Source organism: Nipponia nippon, unplaced genomic scaffold (genome assembly GCF_047370975.1).
Source record: "Nipponia nippon isolate SJK-2023a ecotype South Korea unplaced genomic scaffold, ASM4737097v1 scaffold_5, whole genome shotgun sequence".
NCBI classification, from domain to species: domain Eukaryota; kingdom Metazoa; phylum Chordata; class Aves; order Pelecaniformes; family Threskiornithidae; genus Nipponia; species Nipponia nippon.
Window position 1 is genome coordinate 32,517,085 of NW_028262369.1, and position 23,021 is coordinate 32,540,105.

The window sequence follows — 23,021 nt, forward strand, 5'->3', positions numbered from 1 at the left end:
GTGCAATGCCTGGCAGCTATTTATGCAGAATGAAGTGCTGCTTACCCTATACGTTTTCTGTCCAACAACCCACAAGAGATGGTAAAACACTGGAAATCAAGTCTATTAATACAAAGAGAAAAAAAAAATCTAAACTATTTTCCCTATTTCCTCTCATTTCCTGTCTGGACATGGTTTAGGGGTCCCCCAGTTATAGCAAATCCTAATAATGCAGTACCGAAGAACGAAGAACCTGCTTCTCGGAGAGGAGACAGAGGAGACAGGCACTTCAAACTTTCCCCCCACACCTTCATGAGGAGCAGATGCCAGCCCTGGGAGGAGTGAAGCAGAACACTTCTTCCTTTCACCTTAGAAAATATGACACTACTGCTTTCCTGCTAAAATACCGTCCTTACTGAGCACAGGTGGAAACGTTTTCTGGCTGAGCAGGACAGATCTTCTGCCAGGACACCATGGCAGAGCAAGGCCAACTACTTCTTCACAGATACGTCTACTCAGCCAAGTTTCTTTACCCTTGACAGATGAGGAAACCCCTATGTAAAATGAGCAGTCACAGAGCAGAAGTAAACAAGGCTAGCATTTATAAACTGTTTGGTATCCTGTTGTTCCATAAATAGTTATTATTACCCAGGAGATCAGATCTGTCCAGAGGAGAAGAAATGCCTGGTGTATGTGCTGACTAAAATCCCCAACAAGGGGGAAAAAAAAAAAACAAAACACGGAGAAAGTTTGTGGTTTTCTTATTTTAGTTTTCTTTGCTTAAACCAGAAGCTGTAAGCATACTTTGCCTCCTTCAAATTCTGGACATCCTTTTTCAACCATTCCAAGGAACAAGAAGTCCAGCGAGGATGGACTGAGTGCTGGCCTGTTAAGCAGAGCCTTGGGACCAGCATCTTCCTCTGCAGATGCCTAAACTCCACAGACACTAAGAAACAAATCAAAAGCAAAAGCTGGCCACCACTGGCTCTAAGGAATTGCCTGTTTTGCCACAGCTTGCATTAAGACTGCCTGGAGCTGGATACCGTAGCTTTAAATACCTATCCATCCATCAGGTTACACATTTACAAACAAATTCTTAAAATACAAACAAAACTTGCAGAGCAGATATATGCTGTGCTGCTTATCCCTAATTCCAAAGTTGGTCCTTTCTTTCCCAGATGGAGCCGGAGACCCTCCCACCACAACAGCTGCTGTCCTACGGACTTGCTCACCCTGCGGGTTCAGGGCCACCAGTGCCTGGCCAGCCCAGGACATCACAGACCCCAATGGTGGCCACAGGGTCAGGGATAGCCATCATGTCCCGAACAGCTTTCCCTTGCCTTTCATTTTCAGGTTATTTAACACTATTCCACCCTTCCTGAAGCATTCATAGGAACTGTTTGTATTTGGAACAGCTCATCCACAGGCAAGTCTTCTGTCTCAGTGTAAACCTTCTGTAATTAAAAAAAAAAAAAATAAAAATCCAAGTCCAAAAATGAACACCTCAGGTGGCTAATACAGCATCACCTTCCATTAAAGACAGCAGAGATTCCATAACAGAGGCAGGCTCAAAGTAAAAGCAGATGCACACACGCCTTTTCATTTAGGAGGGCAATAGGTAAAGCCTTGTGGTTTTGTGCACAGGCATATTTACATATTATTCTGGTTTCAGGGTCTTTGAGACCCCACAGAAGGTGACAGATATTTTTAATCTGTTTCATTCCTAGATAAATTATTTCATTTCTCAGAAATCTCTTGGTTACACTGACATCACTTTCAGCAGTGCAATTCTACATCTATTCCTAGGTATGCCCTGGTGTAAACATGAACCTAGGCTGGCACAGCTGATAAACAGATTAGAAACATGCTAAAACTGGTGTGACACAAATACCAATTTAGAAAGGGGAAACCATAGAAACCTCTAAAATATTTTTTTCCTCTTTTTTCCAAGAACAGTACAAGACGTGTTATTTGAAACGTACACAATTCTGAAGCTTACATCAGTTGTTTAAGCTTGGAAGAATAACAAATTAGCATGGCAGATGAAATGATTGTCAGGAAAATCACAATGAAACACTTCTTTTAAGAGAGCTGGACACAGTTTTTCTGGTTTACAACCTGGACACTGGAGTAAGCTACAGCCCTGACTCGCACACAGAAAGTTCCTGCGCAAGTAAATCAATGACTCAAAGTGCTTCAGGAAAGAAAAAGACACGGTCATTCTTAAAGGAAACAACTTTTTTTCAGAAATTTAGCAAAATAGAAGCAGAATTAAAAAAACATAGTGAGTAATACTAGTGAAATACGTCATCCCATTGCAGTCAGCTTCACTGCAGTATGTGGTTATGCACTTGCCTTGGTTTCCAGCATTACAGGTGATTTGGGTTGGGTTGAACCAGTGAGCAAAAGTCCTTGGGAAACTACAGGAACTTCACCAAGCTACTGTGATCCCTGACACTATTACAACAGCATTGCTTCTGTAGTATTTAGCAGTTAATTTATGGATTTTATTTTGCTGCATAGTTAGCTCAGAATTATAGTAAAAGGTAGCAAGAAAATAATTGCCAAAGGAGCTTACGCTGTTCATGCTGCAGCAGAGTCAGAGCTTCTACAATATTATCTGAAAAACATTCTCAAGCGACTTTTCACATTCCTTCAAAGAGAATTTTTAATCTTTCCAGTTTTTACCTTCATATGCCTAATGTAGAGTTGGAGGGTTCCCCAGACTGTTTCTGATTTGGCCTAATAATCTTGAATAAATTACCAGACTTGCTTTTCATCCATATCCTCAGCCAATGTACGTTGGCTCCGTGACAGCATTTGCATGCACTGACACTCCTGAAATGTTTCAATAATAGAATAAAGTGTGACAGTAAGAGAGGAGGAGGGAAAGATAGAAGAGGAAAATAAATTGACTTGAAATCTACCCAAAGATAGGAAACTTGATGAAAACCACCAGTAGGGAGTTCAGAAGGAACAATTATCCACTCCTGAACACAATTCAGAAAACTCTGACGGAAGCTGCACACTTTTCCACGGCAAGAGGAAATCACTGGTGACATACGAAGCCTCAGAGATACCAGGGAACTTCTTGGGGCTCTGGGGAGATGATGGGCTGGACCAATAAAGACGAACCTTCAGAGAGTCAAAGTCAGAGTTCTAATAAAAAGAGAAATACCCCAAACCACTTTCTTAGGGGGATTTGAGGAAAAGAAAAGAAGGTAAGACGTGCATATCAAAACCACAGCGATATTACATACACTGCTTAACTTCCATGCTCACTGATATTTCTCATTCGTTTCATTTCACGCTCACTGATATTTTCATTCACTGAAATGCATTTAGATCCTCAAGCAATCTTTGCTGCAAGATTCTTCCTGAAAGTTAAACGTTCTTATTGGTATAGCTTTAGAGCAGATGGGCCACAGCAACGGAGCCCGAACACACGTGCACAATAAAATATGCTTATTTGGTGGCACAGATCAAGTTTATTGTTTCTATTACAGTCACCATGCTCACGCAAATACAGTTATTTATTTGTACATTTGCAAAGCTGTCCCTTTTATTTTGGTTAAAGTTCACAAGTTAGAAATAACTGTAGTATTCTGGAAAAAAAAAAGCAAAGCAAAATAAAACAAAAAACCCCGTCCTGTTCCCACTCTGGCATAAGATGCAGCGTACTCATACTGGAGCAAGAGCACATATACTTTGCACCTTTTTCGAAGCCAGAAAGGCACACGCTCAGTAAGGTCCATGTGCCCATATTCCAGCTTTCATCTAGCAGTCTCACTTAATTCGGATTTGTTTTCGTGACATCCGAAGACAAACTTTTCAGTCACAAAGCCAGCACATCGCATGAATTCACATACTTTTTTTTTTTTTTTTAAACTCTTGAGAGAGGTTAAGCATGAAAGAGTTCAGCTCCAAAAATGGCTCTGATGTAGAATCTACTGTCACAATCAACACACGGGAATGCATATACTACTTTGCACATTTTTTTGAAGGTTAAACAGTCAACATGGGATAGACAGAACACTCTGAATGAACTGAAGGTGAAACCAGATCCCTACCTCCTGAGCAACAGCTGCCCATACCTCTGTCCTGGTGCCCAGGCTGGCTTACGGAGTTTTTGCAGTCCCATCACCTTAGCTCTTCATTCCCGAGCTGCACCCTTGGCGGGGTTTGTATAATGATTTGGTAATTCCATAAACTGGATCAGTGAACTGATCTGGATTAAAAATACTCTTGCACAAAATGAGTAGATGGATGGGGGAGGGAAAACTCATGCTTGGACATAAGGATTATTTTACTTACCCAGTTTATTGCACTGTCTGCAGGCAGTTTATGCTAGCTCAGGTAATGGAGCAGCACAAGGGGCAGCACGAACTCCTTAAGCTAACAGTGCCACGTAGAAAAGGGGATGCAGACACAGAACCCAAGCCTTTTTTTTTTTTTTTTTTTTTTTAAATCTACTCTTACGTTATGCCACATCTATTTCAACCAGCAGCATGCACATCTTCAGAGGCTGCCAGAAGGGAAGAAATGAGCTGTTGCCATTGAAGTTTGTTTTGAAGTACAAGCTCCAGCTGGTCAATCGATGCTATGAATTTAAGAGCTAGCAGTGAAGTTCTGCGTACACAGTTTCATCTGTTCATCTCTGGAATTATGTTGCCAATCATTGCTCTCTACAAAAAAAAAAAAAATGAACGCAGGGAATCTGTCGCGGAGAAATTAGTTATTCGATCACACTTTAAACTGAGCTTTGATTACCACCACTTTGGTACCAGAGGTTTGCAACACCCTGAACCTGAGTTATCGAATGTTGCCTCTCAAACCCAGCTTCCTACTGCAGACGAGGAAGGTGGAAGGGACTGAAGCAGTCACGGGGTGGTGAAGGGCAATCCAATTGCCCCAGTTACAAACAGCAACAACAGCTCAGACAACAATTCTAGTTTGAACATTAAAAGCAAATGTCTCCTAACAGACTGTGCTGTATGTTCACTAAAGGACAGCCAGCTGTGACAAAATATTTTGTGAGATAACACACTTTTCTCCTTTAGGCAGAAGTATGAGAGATTTAAGTCTCCCAAATGAGCACGTGGCAATAAAAACAAACATAGGAATTATCAAAGGAACATATAATGGGACCTGTTGTATACTCTGACCCAATTCTGTCATTCAAAATTGACATTAATACATATTTTTTAAAATCATCCTCTTTGTAAGTAGCTTCAAATTGTATATAATAACCAACACACTAACTGCAGAGATGAAAAAGTGAGAAAATCTTCATTCCAGAACCAAAATCTAAGGGAGAAAACAGGCACTACTTCATAAAAATCCCAAGGAAAGAAAGGTAGAGCAGTGCAAAATACTCCCTTTGCCAGCAGTGACAGTGGGTCAGCAGCTGACCACATCAGCAGATAAATTACTGGAAAAGCCACAGAGCTCTGGGTGGGGAGGTGCTGCCCAGACACCCGAAGTGATGAGAGGAGCACGCATGCTTTGGCTCGCATGTTTGTTTAGCCTGGGTTTTAGAAAACATGGAGTAAGGAGGTGACAGGAGGTAAACATGAGCAGCAGCATGCTCTGATGCCCCGGGCACAGCCAGGCACTGAACAGCTTGGAGCAATGGGAAACATCAACTGCTTAACCAACCAGGGCACCGTCAATTCCTCTTTTATTCTTCCTTTCCCCTCCTGTGAGTCCTGAACTCCTTTAGCCAGAGTTAACCAAGGAACTGAGGGAAGCTAATGATGTTCAGTCCTGCCCAGGAGAAAATACACCTGCATCAACTTGACCCTGCAAATTCAAACTTCAATAATGCAACAACAAATGTTTTCTTCTTTGCTGTGGGGACAGGTAGAATAAGCAAGATACAGGATCTGAGGGGAGTCATGATAGACCCCAGGTGACTCCTCCAGCACCTCCAAACACCCTTTTGGGCACTGGCACATACAGATTTCCTTACAGAGCTGTAATTACAGCAGTTACTGGGACCCCAAATGAAACTCTGAGCTGTGAAACAATCTCTGCCACCATCGCACACTATTCCTGAATGCACAAGAACAGAGCAAGAGACTCAAAGAAGGGACAGGGGTTTGAGTACTCCTCGTTCCTAGAACAGGAGTAATCTCATTATGAAGGAAAGTGGAAAGTCTTTCTCACAGCAGCGTCTGGAACACAAGGGACCCCGACTTCAGTGGGAGCCTCTTAGAAGTGTCTACTCTTTCCTTGGATGTGAGCTGCTTTGACAGTTCGAATTAACAAAATGAACCACTACAGTGTCTTTCAAAATGAGATGTGCATTATACATATAGTTAGAAGACAAAAAAAACCCTACTATCAATAATTAATTCAGCATATATATACAATTTTATATGTCTTAAAAAATTAAGAGATACTACCCACCGCACCTGAAGAGACCACAAAATATGCAGCAGATGGATCATGCTACAGTCAGGGAATAGTTTTGAATTCCCATAGCAATCCTCGGTGACAAACTAATTATCCAGCCTATTTCTTCAGTGAGCTCTCATGAACCATGTGAAGCTGCCATCCTTTGGCTTCCTCTGCTCTCCTTAAATAGTTAATCACAAAGGAAGCAGCCATCACCTGCGCTGACAGCCTCTAAGCACCGAGCTCAGGCCCTGTCACTTCAGTACAAGTCCATGCTGTGTACAGCAGTAATTCATGAGGCACCAAGACAGCCAAACATGAATAAATTCAGTTCTAAGCAGAGGGTTAAGAATTCTCTTTTTCAAATATTTTTTTCTGAATATCTAAGTAAGAAAGCAAGAAAGTGCAGAACGGAAAGATGCTCTTGTGTGCTTAGTATCAGAGGCGCAGCTTCCTAGAAGGGGATATGGAAACGAACGGGGAAGTATTTGGGATGAGGGGACCACATATTGAAATCATCTTGATCCCTATTAAAGCCCTTGCTAAAGCTCCCGTTCCACATCAAGCCCCCATCCCCCATTTCCATGTAGGAATTTTTTTTTGCATGTAAGAATGCTTCTTTTCCCAAGTATAAAAGCTGCATAAACTATACCTGCAAGACAGCAATGGCAAAGAAAATTTTGCCAAGCTCTGGTGTCACGGAGACAGGAGTCTACCCTGTACACTCTAGAGAAAGGCCTTCTGGAGCTGTCCTAGCTATACACGACTGGCCTGCGGAAAGGGAGGAACGCACGGGAGTCTATGACCTACAATATCAAGGGGGAACTAAACATCAGAAAAACACAGAAGAATGACTTGAGAGAAAGCCACTGAAATTGCTATGTCTGGCATAAATCTGTGCCATGTATTCTCCACTGATATGAAAGCTTCAAAAATGTTGAACTTTATGTACAAAGAAACAATTCAGCACAAAAATATAAATGCAGGGGAGTTTACAGGAGAGCTGGATTTCCTCATAATGGAAAGCACGCTGCTATATTGAAAAATAACCAAAGAAAGAAGTGAAGAAAGTGGCAATTGCTAATTGATAGAAAGTTTGCACCAGAATAACCAAGCAAACCAAACTCATTTTGTTTCTGAACTGACTTAACAAAGAAGTTTGTGATTCATGTATATAAGGCTATTCCTTAGCACCAATTCACTAGAAAGAGATGTTTATGATCATATCACTGGTGCTAAAAAATAGTCTTACATATCTGAATCACAAATGTTAAATTCACTATTTTGGTCACAACACCTATAGATTTGTTGTATATTGAACTTCCCCTTTGCCCCTTATTCGGAAATCTTTTCAGATACTCTTTATCTTTCTTTAAATATGTCTTTCCCATGTTCTCTTACCAAACACAGATTCACAAGTCTGCAGGCTGCAGACATTCCCTCTCTATTTACCGCCTCCTCTAATTTCTAGTATTAGCTGCCAACTTACAAGAGCTTGTGGTTGGAAAATTGTCAGTAGCTGAACTGTCCCGGGCTGGCATGTCAGCCGCAAACCGTGGGCAGAGGTCTCCTTTCTCATTTGATAAAGAATAGGGCATAGAAAAAGAAAGAGAACTGGACACAGGCAGCATCGTTTCCACAGTAAGGCCAGACATGCAGGAGACTGCAGTGTTACCACTGCAAACACAAGTTAGTGCCTTCTACAAAAAGGTCAAAGCATTAGCTCCAGACTTGTAGGTGACCTCAGACCTACTAAAAATAGTCTAATTCACTGAACAAAGACCTACTGATGCCGTTTTACCGAAGACACTTGTCATTTTCTTCATATCATTCTGAAACCAGTAACCTTACTTCAGGCTCTTTGAGTCATTATCTACTGCTGGGAGATTTACAAGAGGCAGAATCATATTGCCCTGGAAAGTGAAAAATCAGAATACTCCTTCAGTTACAGTGAATGCAGATGCAGCCCAGCTAGCCAGCTCCTCCACTGAGATGCAATACTGAGATCATGCATCCATTTCCCGTGGTGGGGAGCCACTGTCATGATTCAGATTACAGCATGTTTTTCTGAAGCTATGCCAGTCTGCCTTTAAGGCATAATAATTAAAAAACCCAGAACCAAACAAAACAAAAAACCAGGCATGGGCACAACGGATTAGACCAAATGTCCATTTAGCCTCATACTTGATGAGTGTGTCCATTGGCCAATATTTCAGTAAAAAGCCTACAAAACAGGGTATATATAAAGCTACAATCTTCCCTCAACATCCATTTAGGTTCCAGGCTCTGCAACTTCGAGATTTCCTTGCCTGTTTCTTAATCCTTACGGTCAATAGAACCTGACTGTCAATCTTTTTTTGTTTGGTTGGTTTTTTTATATCGTTTGCCCACTATGGAAAGTTAGGGACATGGTTTAGAGGTGGACCTGGCAGTTAGGTTAGCGGTTGGACTCGATGATCTCAGAGGTCTTTTCCAACCTGAATGATTCTATGATTCTGTGATAGCTCATTCTCAGAATAATGTAACTGGAAATAGCATGAAATAGCACTTCCCTTTATTTTAAACCTGGTGCACAATATTCCCATTTAATACCTCCGAATCTTGTACTGAGAGAAGCAACCACCTAAACATCTTCTCTATGCCATTCACTATTTTACCCACACTTGTGAGTACCTTATGCCCTCTGCTTGCATTACCTCAAACTGAAAAGTCTAAGTGTATTCAATCTTTCTGAGCATGGAAATGGCTCAATGTTTTTGTTTATTCTTTATTACCACTATATATACCTAATTCTTCTAGATCTGTTTCAAAATTAGTTGAAGAGAATTACACATGTTCTTGAAGATGGAGGCTCAAGGGGTATTTATACAGTGGCATAACATATTCTTGGATTTTCTGCATTTGTCTCCTATATGTCCATGGTCTTTTAACCATCACTGGTCAATAAGTTGCAGAACCATCCATGCTAATTCCAAGATCTCTTTCTGGATTTGCAAGGCATAACTGAGGCTATCATTAGGTGTATGCTGTCAGATCAATCTTCTCAACAAACACTACCTTACATCTATCAGAAATGAATTTGGCCTCCTATTTTGTTGCCCCATCACTTAGTGCTGTGAGATCCCTCTGACATTCCTCACAGTCAGCTTTTGGTCTTGCTACCTGGAAAAATGTGTCAGCGCTTTATTATTCGTCCTCTGTTCCAGATAGTTTATGAGCACTTGGAACGGCAGAGATCCCAGCACGCATTCTCTAGAGGACTCCAGGGGTAACAGCCCTGTACTGTCCAATCTTCTTTTTTTTTTTTTTCATACAGTTTCCAATCTTTACCTAGTCACTACCTAACCACTACAGAATTACACCAGTATAAGTTCCCAAAAGTCTTTGAAACACCAAGTGATTGATTGGTTTTTTTGCCCCCCCCCCCTTTTAAAAGGAAATCCACAGACATACTGTATTAGTTAAATCACTTTTTTCAAGTGCCCATCCAGTCATTCAAACAACATGAGCAGATTTACAGGGCAGAACTTCCTGCTGCAGAAGACAACTTGACTCCTCTCTATCATCACCTTTATTCCTGTGAACGAACACTATTCTTTTTTTATAGTTTATACCAAGGTGCCTAATACAGAAACCAGGCTCACTATTAGTTTCCAGTTTCCCAAACGCTCCACGGGCCCCTCTTGAAAAGCCTGACACGTTTACTGCTTTTCATTCTTCCATTCTAAAGGCCAATTTAAGCAATAATTATACACAACCGTGCGTAACTCAGCAACTTCACCACCGAGTTCTTCACAAAGTGAGAACTTTTCCTAGCAATTCATTGTGCAGATTTGCTCCAAAACGTCAACCTTCTGTCAGCTTCCCCCAGCCTGTCCCCCAGAAAGGAGGGCTCCACGTGGGAACTGTTCTGCAGTGAATAGCAATGCAAATAACTCCTTTGCTACGGCTTCACCTTCCCTTAGTTCACGTGTAATATTATGATTATCTATCAGCCCATCGGGATCTCTGGCAGGCTTTCTGCTTTTGACAGTTAGACAAAAAGCTTTATTTTTTTTTTAATGCCCTTTATAAAGTCGTTCCTCAACATTTTTTTGGCCTACCTCATTATGGTTTATATTTAACTTGCCAAAGTTAATGCTCTTTCCTATTCTCCTCATTTGGATACAATTCCTGCTTCAGAAAAATGACTTATTTCTAGAAGCCTTGTTTACTTTACTGTTTAAACCGGTCCTTGTTCATTTTTGTGGCTTTCCTTCAATCTCCACTCCCTTCTTGGACTTTCCCCATCAAAATTGGACACAGTATTCTAGAAGTCTTGGGTTGTGGGGTTTTGCGGGGGTTTGGGTTTTTAATTTTAAATCACTGCTACACAAAAAATTTCTCAACTTATGTGTGTACATGTGAACCTGAAATAGCATTTCAGCTATGATATTTTGTTGAGATTACATGAAGCTTTCTCTGTGTCTGTTTCCAAGACAGAGTTTTTCTATCTTGAAGGTATAATCCTGCATTTGTTCCTCCCAGATGTCTTATTTCATATTGGATGTATTAACATATATGTTGTTGGACTGTGGCCATTTAAATCAGGCAAGCCAGATTGTTCTCTAAAAGTAACCAATCCTTTATTTAGTACTCTCCAATAAGCATATCATTTCCATACTTAACCTCGGATTTTTTCTAGCTAGGATTATTGATGAAGGCATCAAGCGTTGGTAGAATGAGAACCGATCAACTGAGGACCTCATTAAACAAACCAACCAACCAACCAACCCACCCACCCCACACCATTTAGTTTTTCCTTACCAGCAACCACATTTTGAGATTTCTCAAGGCATTGCTCTTTAATCTGTCTAGCGCTTGCTTATGCTTGGTAAAGTCTGAACTCACATTTTTACCATTAAAGAAGCACTTACCAAGAAGAGTTACATCCTCTGAAAAATATTTATTCTATCTCAGCTATTTCCATCATATTTTGCCTATTTACATTTAAAATTGCACTAAAAAGTCAGGAACCTTTAGAATGGGAAAACATTTATTCATTTTATTCATGCTTGAAAACAGCCAAACCAACTTTATCCAAATAATAAAAACAACAACAACAACAACAAAAACCAAAAACACACATTTTATGGTGAAGACCAAGCCTGAAAAACGTCAGCCGCAGAGATGTTGTTTTTCTAATGATATGAGCAACTGAAAACAAAAGCTAGAATAAAAAGAAATCATGCAGCTCAAATTCTTAAATCAACAGGCAAGCTAATTTGGCTTTAAGAGTTCTAAATATATTAAGTTATGATACCTGCTTGGTAATATTAACTTTGCATAGTTTTTTGAGTACAAGAGAAGTCTCAGAAGAGAAAGAATCTTAGAATGTAGCATGGAATTCTTTGCAGAACTACTGGTCAGCCATCCTTACACCAATCTTAGGTAAACTAATGAAATGTCCAACACTGAATTCAATTAATAAAGAATTAAAGGACATCCTGGGGAAAAAATGTCAACCTTAGTAAGGTTTAGGGTTCATGTTAGAGAAGCAACTGAACATAAATCCACAGCGAGATGCTGTCTTCAGAACTATGAATATGATTTTTTCAATGTACAAACAAGACAACAACCACCTAGTTAGACTAGAGACAAGTTACTATCTCTTTGCATGGTGTTAGTTCAATGCAGTTAGCTACTGGGAGAAGGTGACTGAACAGTGATCTGTAAGTAGCTACTGAGGGAGAGAATAAATAACGCTTTGGATCCTAGCAGGCAAAAAAGCTCCTTCTTGAAGCCAAAGTCTTAAATAAATTTAAAATTAGATTAATATTTTTGCAATAATGGTTTATCCATAGGAATAATGTAGTACATCATTACCAGATTCTCCATCAATTGAAATCTTTAAATCAAGCTAACTAGCCTGTGATCCATGATGAATTTACTCAAAGAAAACATTGTGTCCTGTGTCACAAAACAAATCAGGATAAGAGACCATTAATGGTATTTTTCTGGCCTTAGTAACTGTACTAAACAGTCTTCCTTCTTCAGTGTATATAATTTATCTCTACAGAATCAATATGTAACAACAGCCATGCCTTGGAAAGGGCAGTTAGGTTTCAGCTGTATAAAGAAAGGAAGGCTTTAGCTTCAGACATCTTACCACAGTTAAATTACCTTATATTCTTCTTCTATACTATTTACATTTAATATATGTGCAAATAGAGACTTAAAAGCACTCGGAAAGTTCTTAAGAGGAGGATGATAGTGTAAGAAGACAACGGTATAAGAGGATGGTAAAGAAGGGGATGATGTAAGAAAAGGATGTAAGAAGATGATGTAAGAAGAGGATGATAAAGAAGAGGATGGTAATGTATCTACCTTCAGTTCTAGTATTTATTTCTATTCTAACCAGAGTTCAAAAATTCACACAGAAGATAATACTACTAATTGTATGTTTGTTTTACACTGGTAATGGAAAACATAGACTCAACACTTAGTGTTTTGTTTTGTTTTGTTTTTAAGGCCTGGCTGTAGTATCTGCTGGTTACAAGTCAACGTCAGATTTTTATTTTTAATTTTTAAAGTTTGCAGATACCATGTTTGCCAATAAAAACAAAGAAAGAAGATACCACCAGTTTCAGGCTTGGCCTGAAGGCCATGGTCACCCAACCTAACCTATATATGTGCAAGTCATGGAAATTCCCTCCTCAAAAGAAATAAAATGTATCTTTTAGAAAAGTACCAGTTGTGTTAAAAAGTCCACAGCCTCTTTTGCCAAAGAGGTCACTGCACTAGAGGATCTTTTCCACATGCATTAGAAGCTTGTACAAAGGTCAAATAACTATTCGGTCAGATTTTCCATTTGATGAACCAAACTGAGATCCTTGAGCCTCAACAGTATAACGTTCTTGCCAATCTATCTTCTGAACTGTCTTCAAGCAATTCTACAAACTCCTTGAAATGCAGAAGCCACATGGTGCACTAGAGAAAGCCATAAGTCAAATTTAAAACTAAGTTTTGGTTGATCTGTTATGATTACATTCCTCATTTCTGAAAGCTATCAAACAGTACTGCAACTTTCCACCCTCTCAGAGAGAAACAAATTCTGAAGAAACTAGTAACACTTCAGCTAACAATAACTTCTCAACACATTAAGATGCACAACTTGTTAACAACATGTCTTAAACTCTTTGGAAAACACTACTGCAAAGCCTCCAGGCACCTGAGGGATGCTTTACCCTGTTCTCCCAAGTGGAGAAAGAAAAAAAAAAAAAAAAAAAGACCACACTTTACTACTCCAGATAACTTAATCTGTCACTTCATGACTGAAGCTTCCTAAGCATTGCATCATCTGGTACCAGCAGTGAGCTTGACCACACATCTGCATCATGCACTGACAATATAATTTGTTTTATTATTCAACACACAGAACTCTCTACTCTTTGAGCAGCCTCCTAGTCAGACTAAGCCATTGCCACTGACCACCGAAACAGCCCAGAATTTCAATACCAGTCTCCCCTTGAACCAATCAAGCAAGAGAGTAATGACGCTTTTCAAGGCAATCTCCGCAGATCACCCACCTTGAAGGATGAGAAGTCATCAGGAGAAGAGGGAAAAAAAACCAACAGAAAAGTAATTACTTACTTTGGGAAGATGACAGTCATGAGCGCTGATGCATAACCAGGCTTGCACGTTCCCTCAGAGAAATTTGCATACTTTGATGCCAATTCTGGAGGCCTGGGAAAAAATAAGTAGAGAGTCAGGACTCTCCTGGCTATGAACTGGCTTTTGCAATCATCCAAGTTATTTTTTTTCCTTATAGCTTTTCTGAAAAACAGCTGTGAGGAGTAATAGCAAACACAGATGGGTATTTATTTGTGCAATATAGCATCACAGGAGAACCACAAACAAAGGACACGTTAAAGATATCTGAAATACCACTAAGCCACTAGTTTTGCTGAAAGATTTTCATACCTAGGAAGGTAAAGCTCATGGAAGAAAAATCTCAAGATATCGTTTTAGACTTCAACCTTTCAAAAGGAAGAAAACCTAAACAGCACTTTGCTTTGGCTATTTTTCTGAAGTATGACCAAAGTTAAAATTATAGAGAAGTATTATTTTGAAAATTATTTAGACGATACCTTTCAAGCATTTGAAACAAACTGCCGAGCAGTTCTGACAGGCTATCATCAAGGGGTGCATGCTTTCAGTATTTGGAACAGATGACATTGCTGCTCTCTGTTGAGATGGGCCAAATTCAGAATATTGGGGGTTTTTTTCATTTAGTTTTTGCACAGAAACAGGATTAGCAACTCAAGAAAAGATATTTAAGTCCAGTACATACTTTTACCATAGATCTATGCAGTGACCCGGAAAAAACATTTAATTTTATTTGTGTCCCTATTCACCACCTGCAAAATGTTTACATTCATCCATTTCACAAAAACATTACAAGGGTTAACTCACTTGGGCTTTCAAAGTAACATTAGATACCTTAATGTCAGTCACAGTATGAGAATTATTAATACTTCCAAAAAAAGATGCATTTACAGTTACACGCTCAACATTCAGTGGAAGTTGCAAGTGTTAACTACCACAAAGAGTAAATAGGCAATACTGTATTTGCTACACCCTTTTGTAGCAGTAGGCAGGTAATGAAAGGTTTTTTCCTACAGGTCAACAGTAGGAGTCAAATGAAGATGACAGTACAGATCTGCAGAGTAGATCCACAAAAATAATTTTGAAGAGCCCATGATTATCACAACTATGCTTTCTTTTCCAGGCATCACCAACATGTACGTCACCGATATCACTTAACTAGCAAACTACTGCTAAATGTAATGAGCTCTGTAATTCAGAGAGTTTCAAGTGAGTGGACCCCTCAGCTGACGACAAGGTCCTGGAGGGATTGTGAGCAGTGGTGCAAACAGAATCCCGGCTGGCAAAATTACGTATCTGAATGACAGTACCTCCGTGCTGAACTGGTAGTAACTATCCTTCTGGTACTGGTCCTGGGGTCACCTCCCAAGAGATCACTAGCCAGTTCCGACTGGGTGATCAATAGACGCACAGTTAATTTTACCATTAGCTGCATACCGTACAAAACCTCCTAAATCTGTACTTCTTGAAGAATAAAATCTATTTCTGCTGAATAAAAATCTAAACCTTCAGCAGCTGGAAGAAGAAATAAACGGGAGAAAATAAAAAGTCACTGTAAGTATTTAATTTCTTAAGACGTTTGCAGATGAAAAGCACTGGAAGAAGCTTAAGAACATGGACCTGATACTAAGTCTGCCACAGATTTCCTGCATAGTTTCAGTCAAAACATGTAATATTTTACTATCACAATTCCTCATCTATAGGATGGCAGAACAATACATTTGACTATTTACACTGTCAATTATTTACAGCAAAGTTTAGATTTCTCTAAATATATTAGACATGGAGAGAGAGATTCAGGTGTAACATTGTCTAGCACAACCCAAATCCACGAGTTCAGTTTCCATAGGTGATATTATAATACCTATCTCTAAATGAGAGAGATGAGAAAGCATCTAAGACATGAGCATCTAGAAGTTTGAATCCTGAAGACTTGCACGGAATGATTTGTGGTCTGACTCCAGTCAGGATCTCTTTAGAAACAGGCACAGGAAGGAAAGGCTTGTTGCTGACAAAACAGAAGGTTTTAATGATGCTAAAATATATCCCCTTCTGACACAGTCAAAAGGGACAGCAGGGTGTACAGGTCACAGCTTGTTGCAGCATTTCACATATGAAGAAGTGTGGGAAATCTTAATCTTTACCAAGCAAACTTAAGTGTTGCTGGATTTTTACTGTTTAAGCAATATACAGAAACCCCTAATACCAAAATCTTCAAAAACAAGTGGAAAGCAACTAGGATTTATCAGCAGCCACCACGGTAGTGAGTCATTGCTGGCAAACTTGCATAACTATTTCAACAGCAGGCCTTTCTCAAATGACCTCAGTGGTCACACAAAATATCTTGTGCCACAAACACAGGCATTTTTCTCTTTTCTGATTTAATGGCGCTTTCATTATCAAATTAAAATGTCACTCAGATGCCCATCATGGTGTTTCTGCAAAAGAATAGTAGGCTGAAACCCTCATGCGTTTGAGTTGCGCAGAATGCCAGTCAGAGCCGCATACTGATGGTGGAGCTGTCAAAACCCACAAAGATACTCAGAGCTGCTAAAGCCCGAGGGGCCGAGCTGTTAACATTTCTTGGATGTGATGAAGTTCATGATCCAGAGTGCCAGAGGCAGAACAACTCTCATAAGCCAACTGTAGCTGCCATCTCCTATCATTCAACATTTGCTCATCTCCTTTCTTCTAGCTGCATATTGAGCCAGTAGTCTACAGAAAAGTAGAAATGGGCACTCTACATTTTAAATTCATCTAGGGACACATTTTATTTGTTTGATTTCTTCAGATTATACATTATACACTGTCATTGCCAGCAAGCTCATAATGATAAGCCTACATTAGGTGTAACTCAAAGCAAAACATTTAGAGGAAGGCTGGATACAGCCTTGCTGTCTACTATTCTGCTACCACATGAAGCTATCCAAGCTAACATCATTTTAGATATATAAATTTGCTTTGTGTGTTCTCCCCCCTCCAAGTTTCACAGATCTCACAGAGATTGCTCTTCCATAAATCGAACTGCAAAACATCCTGCATGACGCGTCCCATAGAGAACTATACATTTTTCAAACAAATCCAGCTTTGTAAAATCACGCTGCTGTTAGTAGGTACAGTTTGTAACAAAAACGTGTACAGAACTGAAGTGTATGAATAAGCATCTCCTTCATATCTGATGACAGTGTACTTATTACACTGCTGCATATATCAATCCTTCTTTGATTATGTTTCTTCTTTCCAAATGGAAGAAGCACTATTACTGAAAGTACACTCTGCAAAGACCGCCTGACAAATTACCAAAACATGGTGCACGGCATTCAAGAGCTTATGTTTGATTCTCATTTTGTAATCCTGAAGGCTGCTTACAACAGATGGGTCAAGAACTATGCACCAAACCAAACAATATTACTTTCTTAGTGCTTTACTAGTAAATAGCTTCATCTCACTAGCTCCATCACTGTGACTGGAATCCAAGGCTATCACGATCACACAGAAAGCTGTTGTGGTCAGCCAGCCACAGCTATCGTGACTGTTACAGCACAAAGGTGCAAGTCTCCTCTACGTCTTCCAGGTCCAAGCACGTTATTTCTAGCTCCTGATTCTCATGCTCCTGGTTCAAGTGAAAGCATCAGTTGGGTTGAGGTAGTTAGACAGCTAGTGGAGCACAAAGGATGTAATTAGATGACACTGCTGACGCTTAAATTTTGCTCAGATTTTGTGCAGGAAAAACCCAGTAAGATAATGAATTTATCCAGAATAAATGAGGGAAACAATTCATAGTCAGTAACTGTAAACATCTGCAGTTTTTAAACAAGTGCCTGCATGAGGGTGAAGTTAAAGGGAAGTAATTGGCTTATTCCACTAAAAAGAAAATGCACTCTTGCCTTTTTTTTCCTTACTTTTCTCCTATGAGACTAGCACACATCCTGAATTCTTAAGATCTTCTGTGCTTCTCTACACTGTTATGTGGATATCAATCTTAAAAAAAAAAAAATCAGAATTTGGATAAGTTAAAAATCCAGCTGCTTTCAGAGGATTTAGAAAAAGTAACAAGATTTTTCCTTCTGCTTGCATTTGGCAGATGTGTGTCTTCTTTTAATCTCAAATATGAAAACATCACCATGGTTAATTCCTTCATCATGTCTTGATCAGGGACAGCATGTCATCCTTATAGGACTGGAATCTAAATCCATTTAAAAAAAAAAGAAATTACTAATACAAACTCAGTGTTTGGACTAAAAAAAAAAAAGCGCCTTCAACTAAGCTCACGTAATTGAATATTACAAAATCTACTTTAAGGGACAGATTTTGCCTCTTTCCCTTCCACATGGAATTACACTGTGGACTGTAAAAACTGAGAAATTTCATCTGCTTGAGATCATCTTATTTGAGGACTGAGTTCTCTTGATGTTACTCTTGCACAAAAAATATGTGTACTGATACGTTTCTGAAACGAGGAAAAGGAGTTCTTTGGCCTTGGGGTTTCTTTCTCTTTGGCCCAAAATAACCTGAGTCTTATACCTATACAGCAGCTCTACAAAGTGTATGTCATGATACCTGAAGAATGAAGAGAAGAGGTGATGAGAACATGAAATGAAAGGCACATAAAACATAGTGGTTATTATGAAGTAGTAATGAAATAATATGAGCAAGTAATTTGGGCAATCAAAAAAGGGCAGATCACTAAATCAAAGCAGTTAATGCTAAGACCCCATTATCTACACCACACAAGATTCCCCATCCCTGGAAACATTCAAGGTCAGGCTGGACGGTGCTCTGAGCAACCTGATCTATTTGAAGATGTCTCTGCTCATTGCAGGGGGGGTTGGACTAGATGACCTTTAAAGGTCCCTTCCAACCCAAACTATTCTATGATTCAGGGCATTTCATTTTAGATAGGACTCCAGTCAGATTCTCTGGGCCAGATGTATCCATCACATACATACATGGCTTAATGTTGGCCAAAAGGCCAAGTTGTAGTTTGGACTCTTATGTCTCCAATTAAATATTGTTGCATTTCGTAGACTCCTGGAATAAAGCTTTCAGTTTAGTTTCCCCCAAATAAGCCCAGCGCTACATTTCAAAACCAGTTTGTGAACTCAGTCAGCACACAGTAAGAAACAATTATGGGATTTGCTTCAAAATTGCAGGACTGCTCCAAACAAGACACAACCAGAGTGGCTAGGGCGTGCATTTGTTTATATTTTAATTAATATCAAAGGGTCACAGATCTTTGAATGGTATTTGGTTTATACATCAGTTATAGTCTAATAAATAGACAGCTTCCAGTCCTCAATACGCTTTTTCATCACATCTCATAAGCTTGTAAAGCAACAAATCCCATTTGAGGGGGAAAAACCCTGAAATAAAACCATAAGCCATCCCTCCCTTCCCAACTCACAGAGACTTCTATGAAAAGACGGATGAGAAAGTAAGTGCCCTATCAACTCTCCCCTTCACTACAGACTGTCAGCCTCACAGCAAGTACCACCAGTTCACTTGAAGGCATGGGAGGACACCTTCAGCAGGTTGGGAGATGCAGCTCTTTCACCCTCCTTCAGTTACTGCTATTCTGTCAGAGGAAGAGAAGTCATTAACAACAACAGAAGTCATTAGCAACAACAGCAGCCTTCACCTATATAGTAGTCATTTCCCATACATCAGTAACAGCAAGGTACTGAAAAAAAAGTATTTGCACATCTGACTTTGTAAGTAGAGTCATGATCAACACATCATTTGGACAGGTGGAATCTCCTTGAGTGCAAGACACCATGGAAACAAGATGAGCTGATGAACCCTCCTCTTGGTACGTGGCTGGAGCTCCACGTTCAACAGGAGTGCAGTGTGGGTTAGGAAACACTGAGACAGAAGTTTAAGGAACTCTGATTATGGCTCTGTTAGAAACTTGGGTTCAAAGAATTACACGGCCTGATCGTGTAATATTTGCTATTTTTCTAGTTCCAGCTGAGGCAAAACTAAACAAACAAAAGAAAGGAATGAGGAGATAGAAAGAAGAGGAAAAGCAGAATGCTTACACTGAAAGAGACAGGAAATGCATCTATCACACTATAGCCAGCTAAATAGACGTAAATATTTTCAAATGTTACTTCAGTATGTAAGCAAATTCTTCAAGGAGGTTGTATGACCAAATACGAGGAGAGATGGCCCAAATCCCTCTTTCTAAAAAGATATGATGCACGCTAAAAAAAATGTCCTGTTCTGGTTCTCCACCAAGACTTGTGGCTTCTCATGAAATTAATTTCTTAACAGAGAAATAATCAACACATACTTGTATTTATTTATTTGGACTACTCAAGAACACCAGCTGAAGAAGATTAGGTTACATTAAACTGGCCCAGGAAAACAAAGTTTTAAAGACATTCCACCAAAACCCATGATCTGCCTCCATAGCCCTGAATGAAGACACGACGCGAAGTCAATGCTACCCTTTGGGAAACGCACGCTAGGCAGAGGGGCACTGACAGCTGAAGACCACCAACACTGGCAATGCCATTCACCCTTTGTGAAATGTCGTCTTTGTACAAACACACTGAAGAGGTTTCCATCCACAAAAAAGGCAAGAGGATCCTACTCCTTACTAAATTCCGCTCCTGGTCTTTGACATACTAGGAATTAGAGCACTAGGCAGAAAAAGGAATTTCGGATTAGTCTCTGCAGTGCTAAATACATAAACATCTTAAGAAATACAGCTATAAGTGATTTCTCTATCAGAAAGGACTATATCATTGTACCATCTCTTATAGTTCACAGAATCCAACAACCCTACCTGGAGCTTCTCAATTAATAACCTTTTATCAACTCCTAAAAAAGTGTTGGGATCCTTGTGGACAAAAGAATCAGAAGTTTTCAAGCTAGAAAGTTTTTGTTTGTTTGTTTTAAATAAGTAAATAAAGAAACTAAATGCTGAGTTTATAAAACCAGATTCAAAGGATACAGATAAAAAAATCCAGGAAAAGTCCATGGCACATTTTGTATGTGACCTCATGCTGCATACTCCTCCAAGAATTGAGTAATATCCCCGATCTCCTGATCTCTTTTGGTTTTTATAAACTTTCCTCTTTTTTTTTTATTTCTGTTTCTGTTATGTCTTACCTTTAAGACTAGTAGCACAGAGAAAAAGCAGAATTGTGTTCAAACAGACACAGATAAGGAGTAAAGAAAACAGTCCATTTGAGGGTTTGTTTGTTTGTGTTTGTAAAGAAACACGGAAAGGAGAAAACTGGCTGAAATACCAATTGTTAGACTAAACAAAAAGCATGAAATACAGAAATTTTATTTTCACAGAAGGCAGCTGTTTACCAAAGAAAGAAAAAAAATCAAAAATATGAAGACAAGTGCTCTCCGAGTTTTCAATTATTTATTAATCTTTGGACAAAGAAACTTGTAACTTAATGAAGTAACTTGCTGATAATCAACATAATTCCTGAATGTATATTATTGGACTTTTATCTGTTCTAGTTTCCATAGATCCAAAATTACTGGTTTCCATCCTCAGTAATAAGTATCAACATTCTGGTTTTACAGATAAGAGACAAGGATGACCTAATGGAGGACAGCCACCTTTTTGGAGACAGGATGTGTTAGGACTCACTTAGTAGTCAATAAAAACTCTCTCAGCAGTCAACTGGGATTCCTACCTGAACTGCTTTCTGAAAGAACTGTCTAAAGAATGTCTAAATAAACTATTTTCCCAAAGTCAGAAATGATAGTGCTCCCTAATATTAGAACATGTCATTCTCAAAACTTGCCAAAATTAAATGCTACGATTCTCTCTTTAAATACCTCTCAAAACCCACTGTTAGCACAATGGCCATAAAAACTGAGCCAATTAAAAGTGTGATGGGAAATAAAACGCTCACCTATCACATCCATTTTTGGCCAAACGAAGGAATGCAAAAAGATAAATTGTAATGTCATAATTTTGTTGCTGTAACCCTTAAGTCATCATCACCAGCTCTCATCCGTTACATCTACAAATGGGCAATGCTTTCTTTGGATCAGGAACAGAGTTTTTCTATTTGTAGTGTAATGAATCCAGCAATGTAGGTCCAGGAGAGACAAACAAGTGCTAAAGAGATGTGAATAAATAATTCAACCCAACTAGAATCCAGGAATCCCCTGCTCTGACTGGTACATCTGAACTGGTACATCTGAAAACACAGATACTCCCACAAAGCCTACAGCTGTGGGGAAAAAAAGATCAACTAAGAATTCCTGAAGCATCATAGCCAAAATTACAGTTTTACGTCTTTGGATACTACAGTTTAGTAGATTTGAATGTCAAAATCCAGTGCTCAGCAGTTTTAAATGCCAAACAAGAAAATCAGTTACACTAATGTTTTAATCACCAAATCCTCCTTCTGAAAAATATAGTTCATTTCATTGCAGAACACGGCCAGGCTATGGAGCACTTAATTTCAGAGAAACTCACAGTGTTTACCTACGTTTGAAAGCATGCTGGCACAGCAGAATGCTATGGAAAAGATCAACAGTGATTTATTATTCACTATTTCCCATATCATCAGAACATCAACCAGAATTATCCTAAAGGCAGTAAAACACTAACAGAAGGAAGCACTTCCTTCATATAATATGCAGTTAATCGGTAGATTTCTTTACATCAGTATGTTATAGAAGCCAGATGTATAGATGGGATCAAAAGCTGTTAAGAGGTGTAACAGCATCCCCAGCTCGGGAATACCAAAGCTTCCTCTCCTCAGAAGCTGGAGAAAGACACTGGAGCAAGGATCGCTTCACACTGGTGTATTTTTCTCCTTCCCTAAACAATTCTAGGGAGCACTCTGAGACAAGATGCTGGGGCAGGTGAATCTTTGGTCTGGCCATTTTTATTTTCCCACAAAGGAAGCTCGACCCTTTCTGTTGCAGTAGCAGATCTATTGCACAGGCAACTGGCAGAGACCAAACCTTAGGGGAATAAATCCCACTTGGAAAAATCTCTCTCAGCTACCTGA

The 23,021-nt window shown here is 39.4% G+C and overlaps 1 protein-coding gene across 8 annotated transcripts in view; it reads right to left on the reverse strand.

The window, feature by feature from the left end:
- ST3GAL3 (ST3 beta-galactoside alpha-2,3-sialyltransferase 3) overlaps nt 1-23,021 on the reverse strand; it is a 203,813-nt gene that overhangs the window by 103,213 nt on the left and 77,579 nt on the right. For all 8 annotated transcript variants that reach the window (XM_087733941.1, XM_087733939.1, XM_087733945.1 and 5 more), the window contains one exon: nt 14,011-14,103. In XM_087733941.1, coding sequence (XP_087590067.1) covers nt 14,011-14,103 — 93 coding nt within the window. The remainder of the gene's footprint in view (nt 1-14,010; nt 14,104-23,021) is intronic.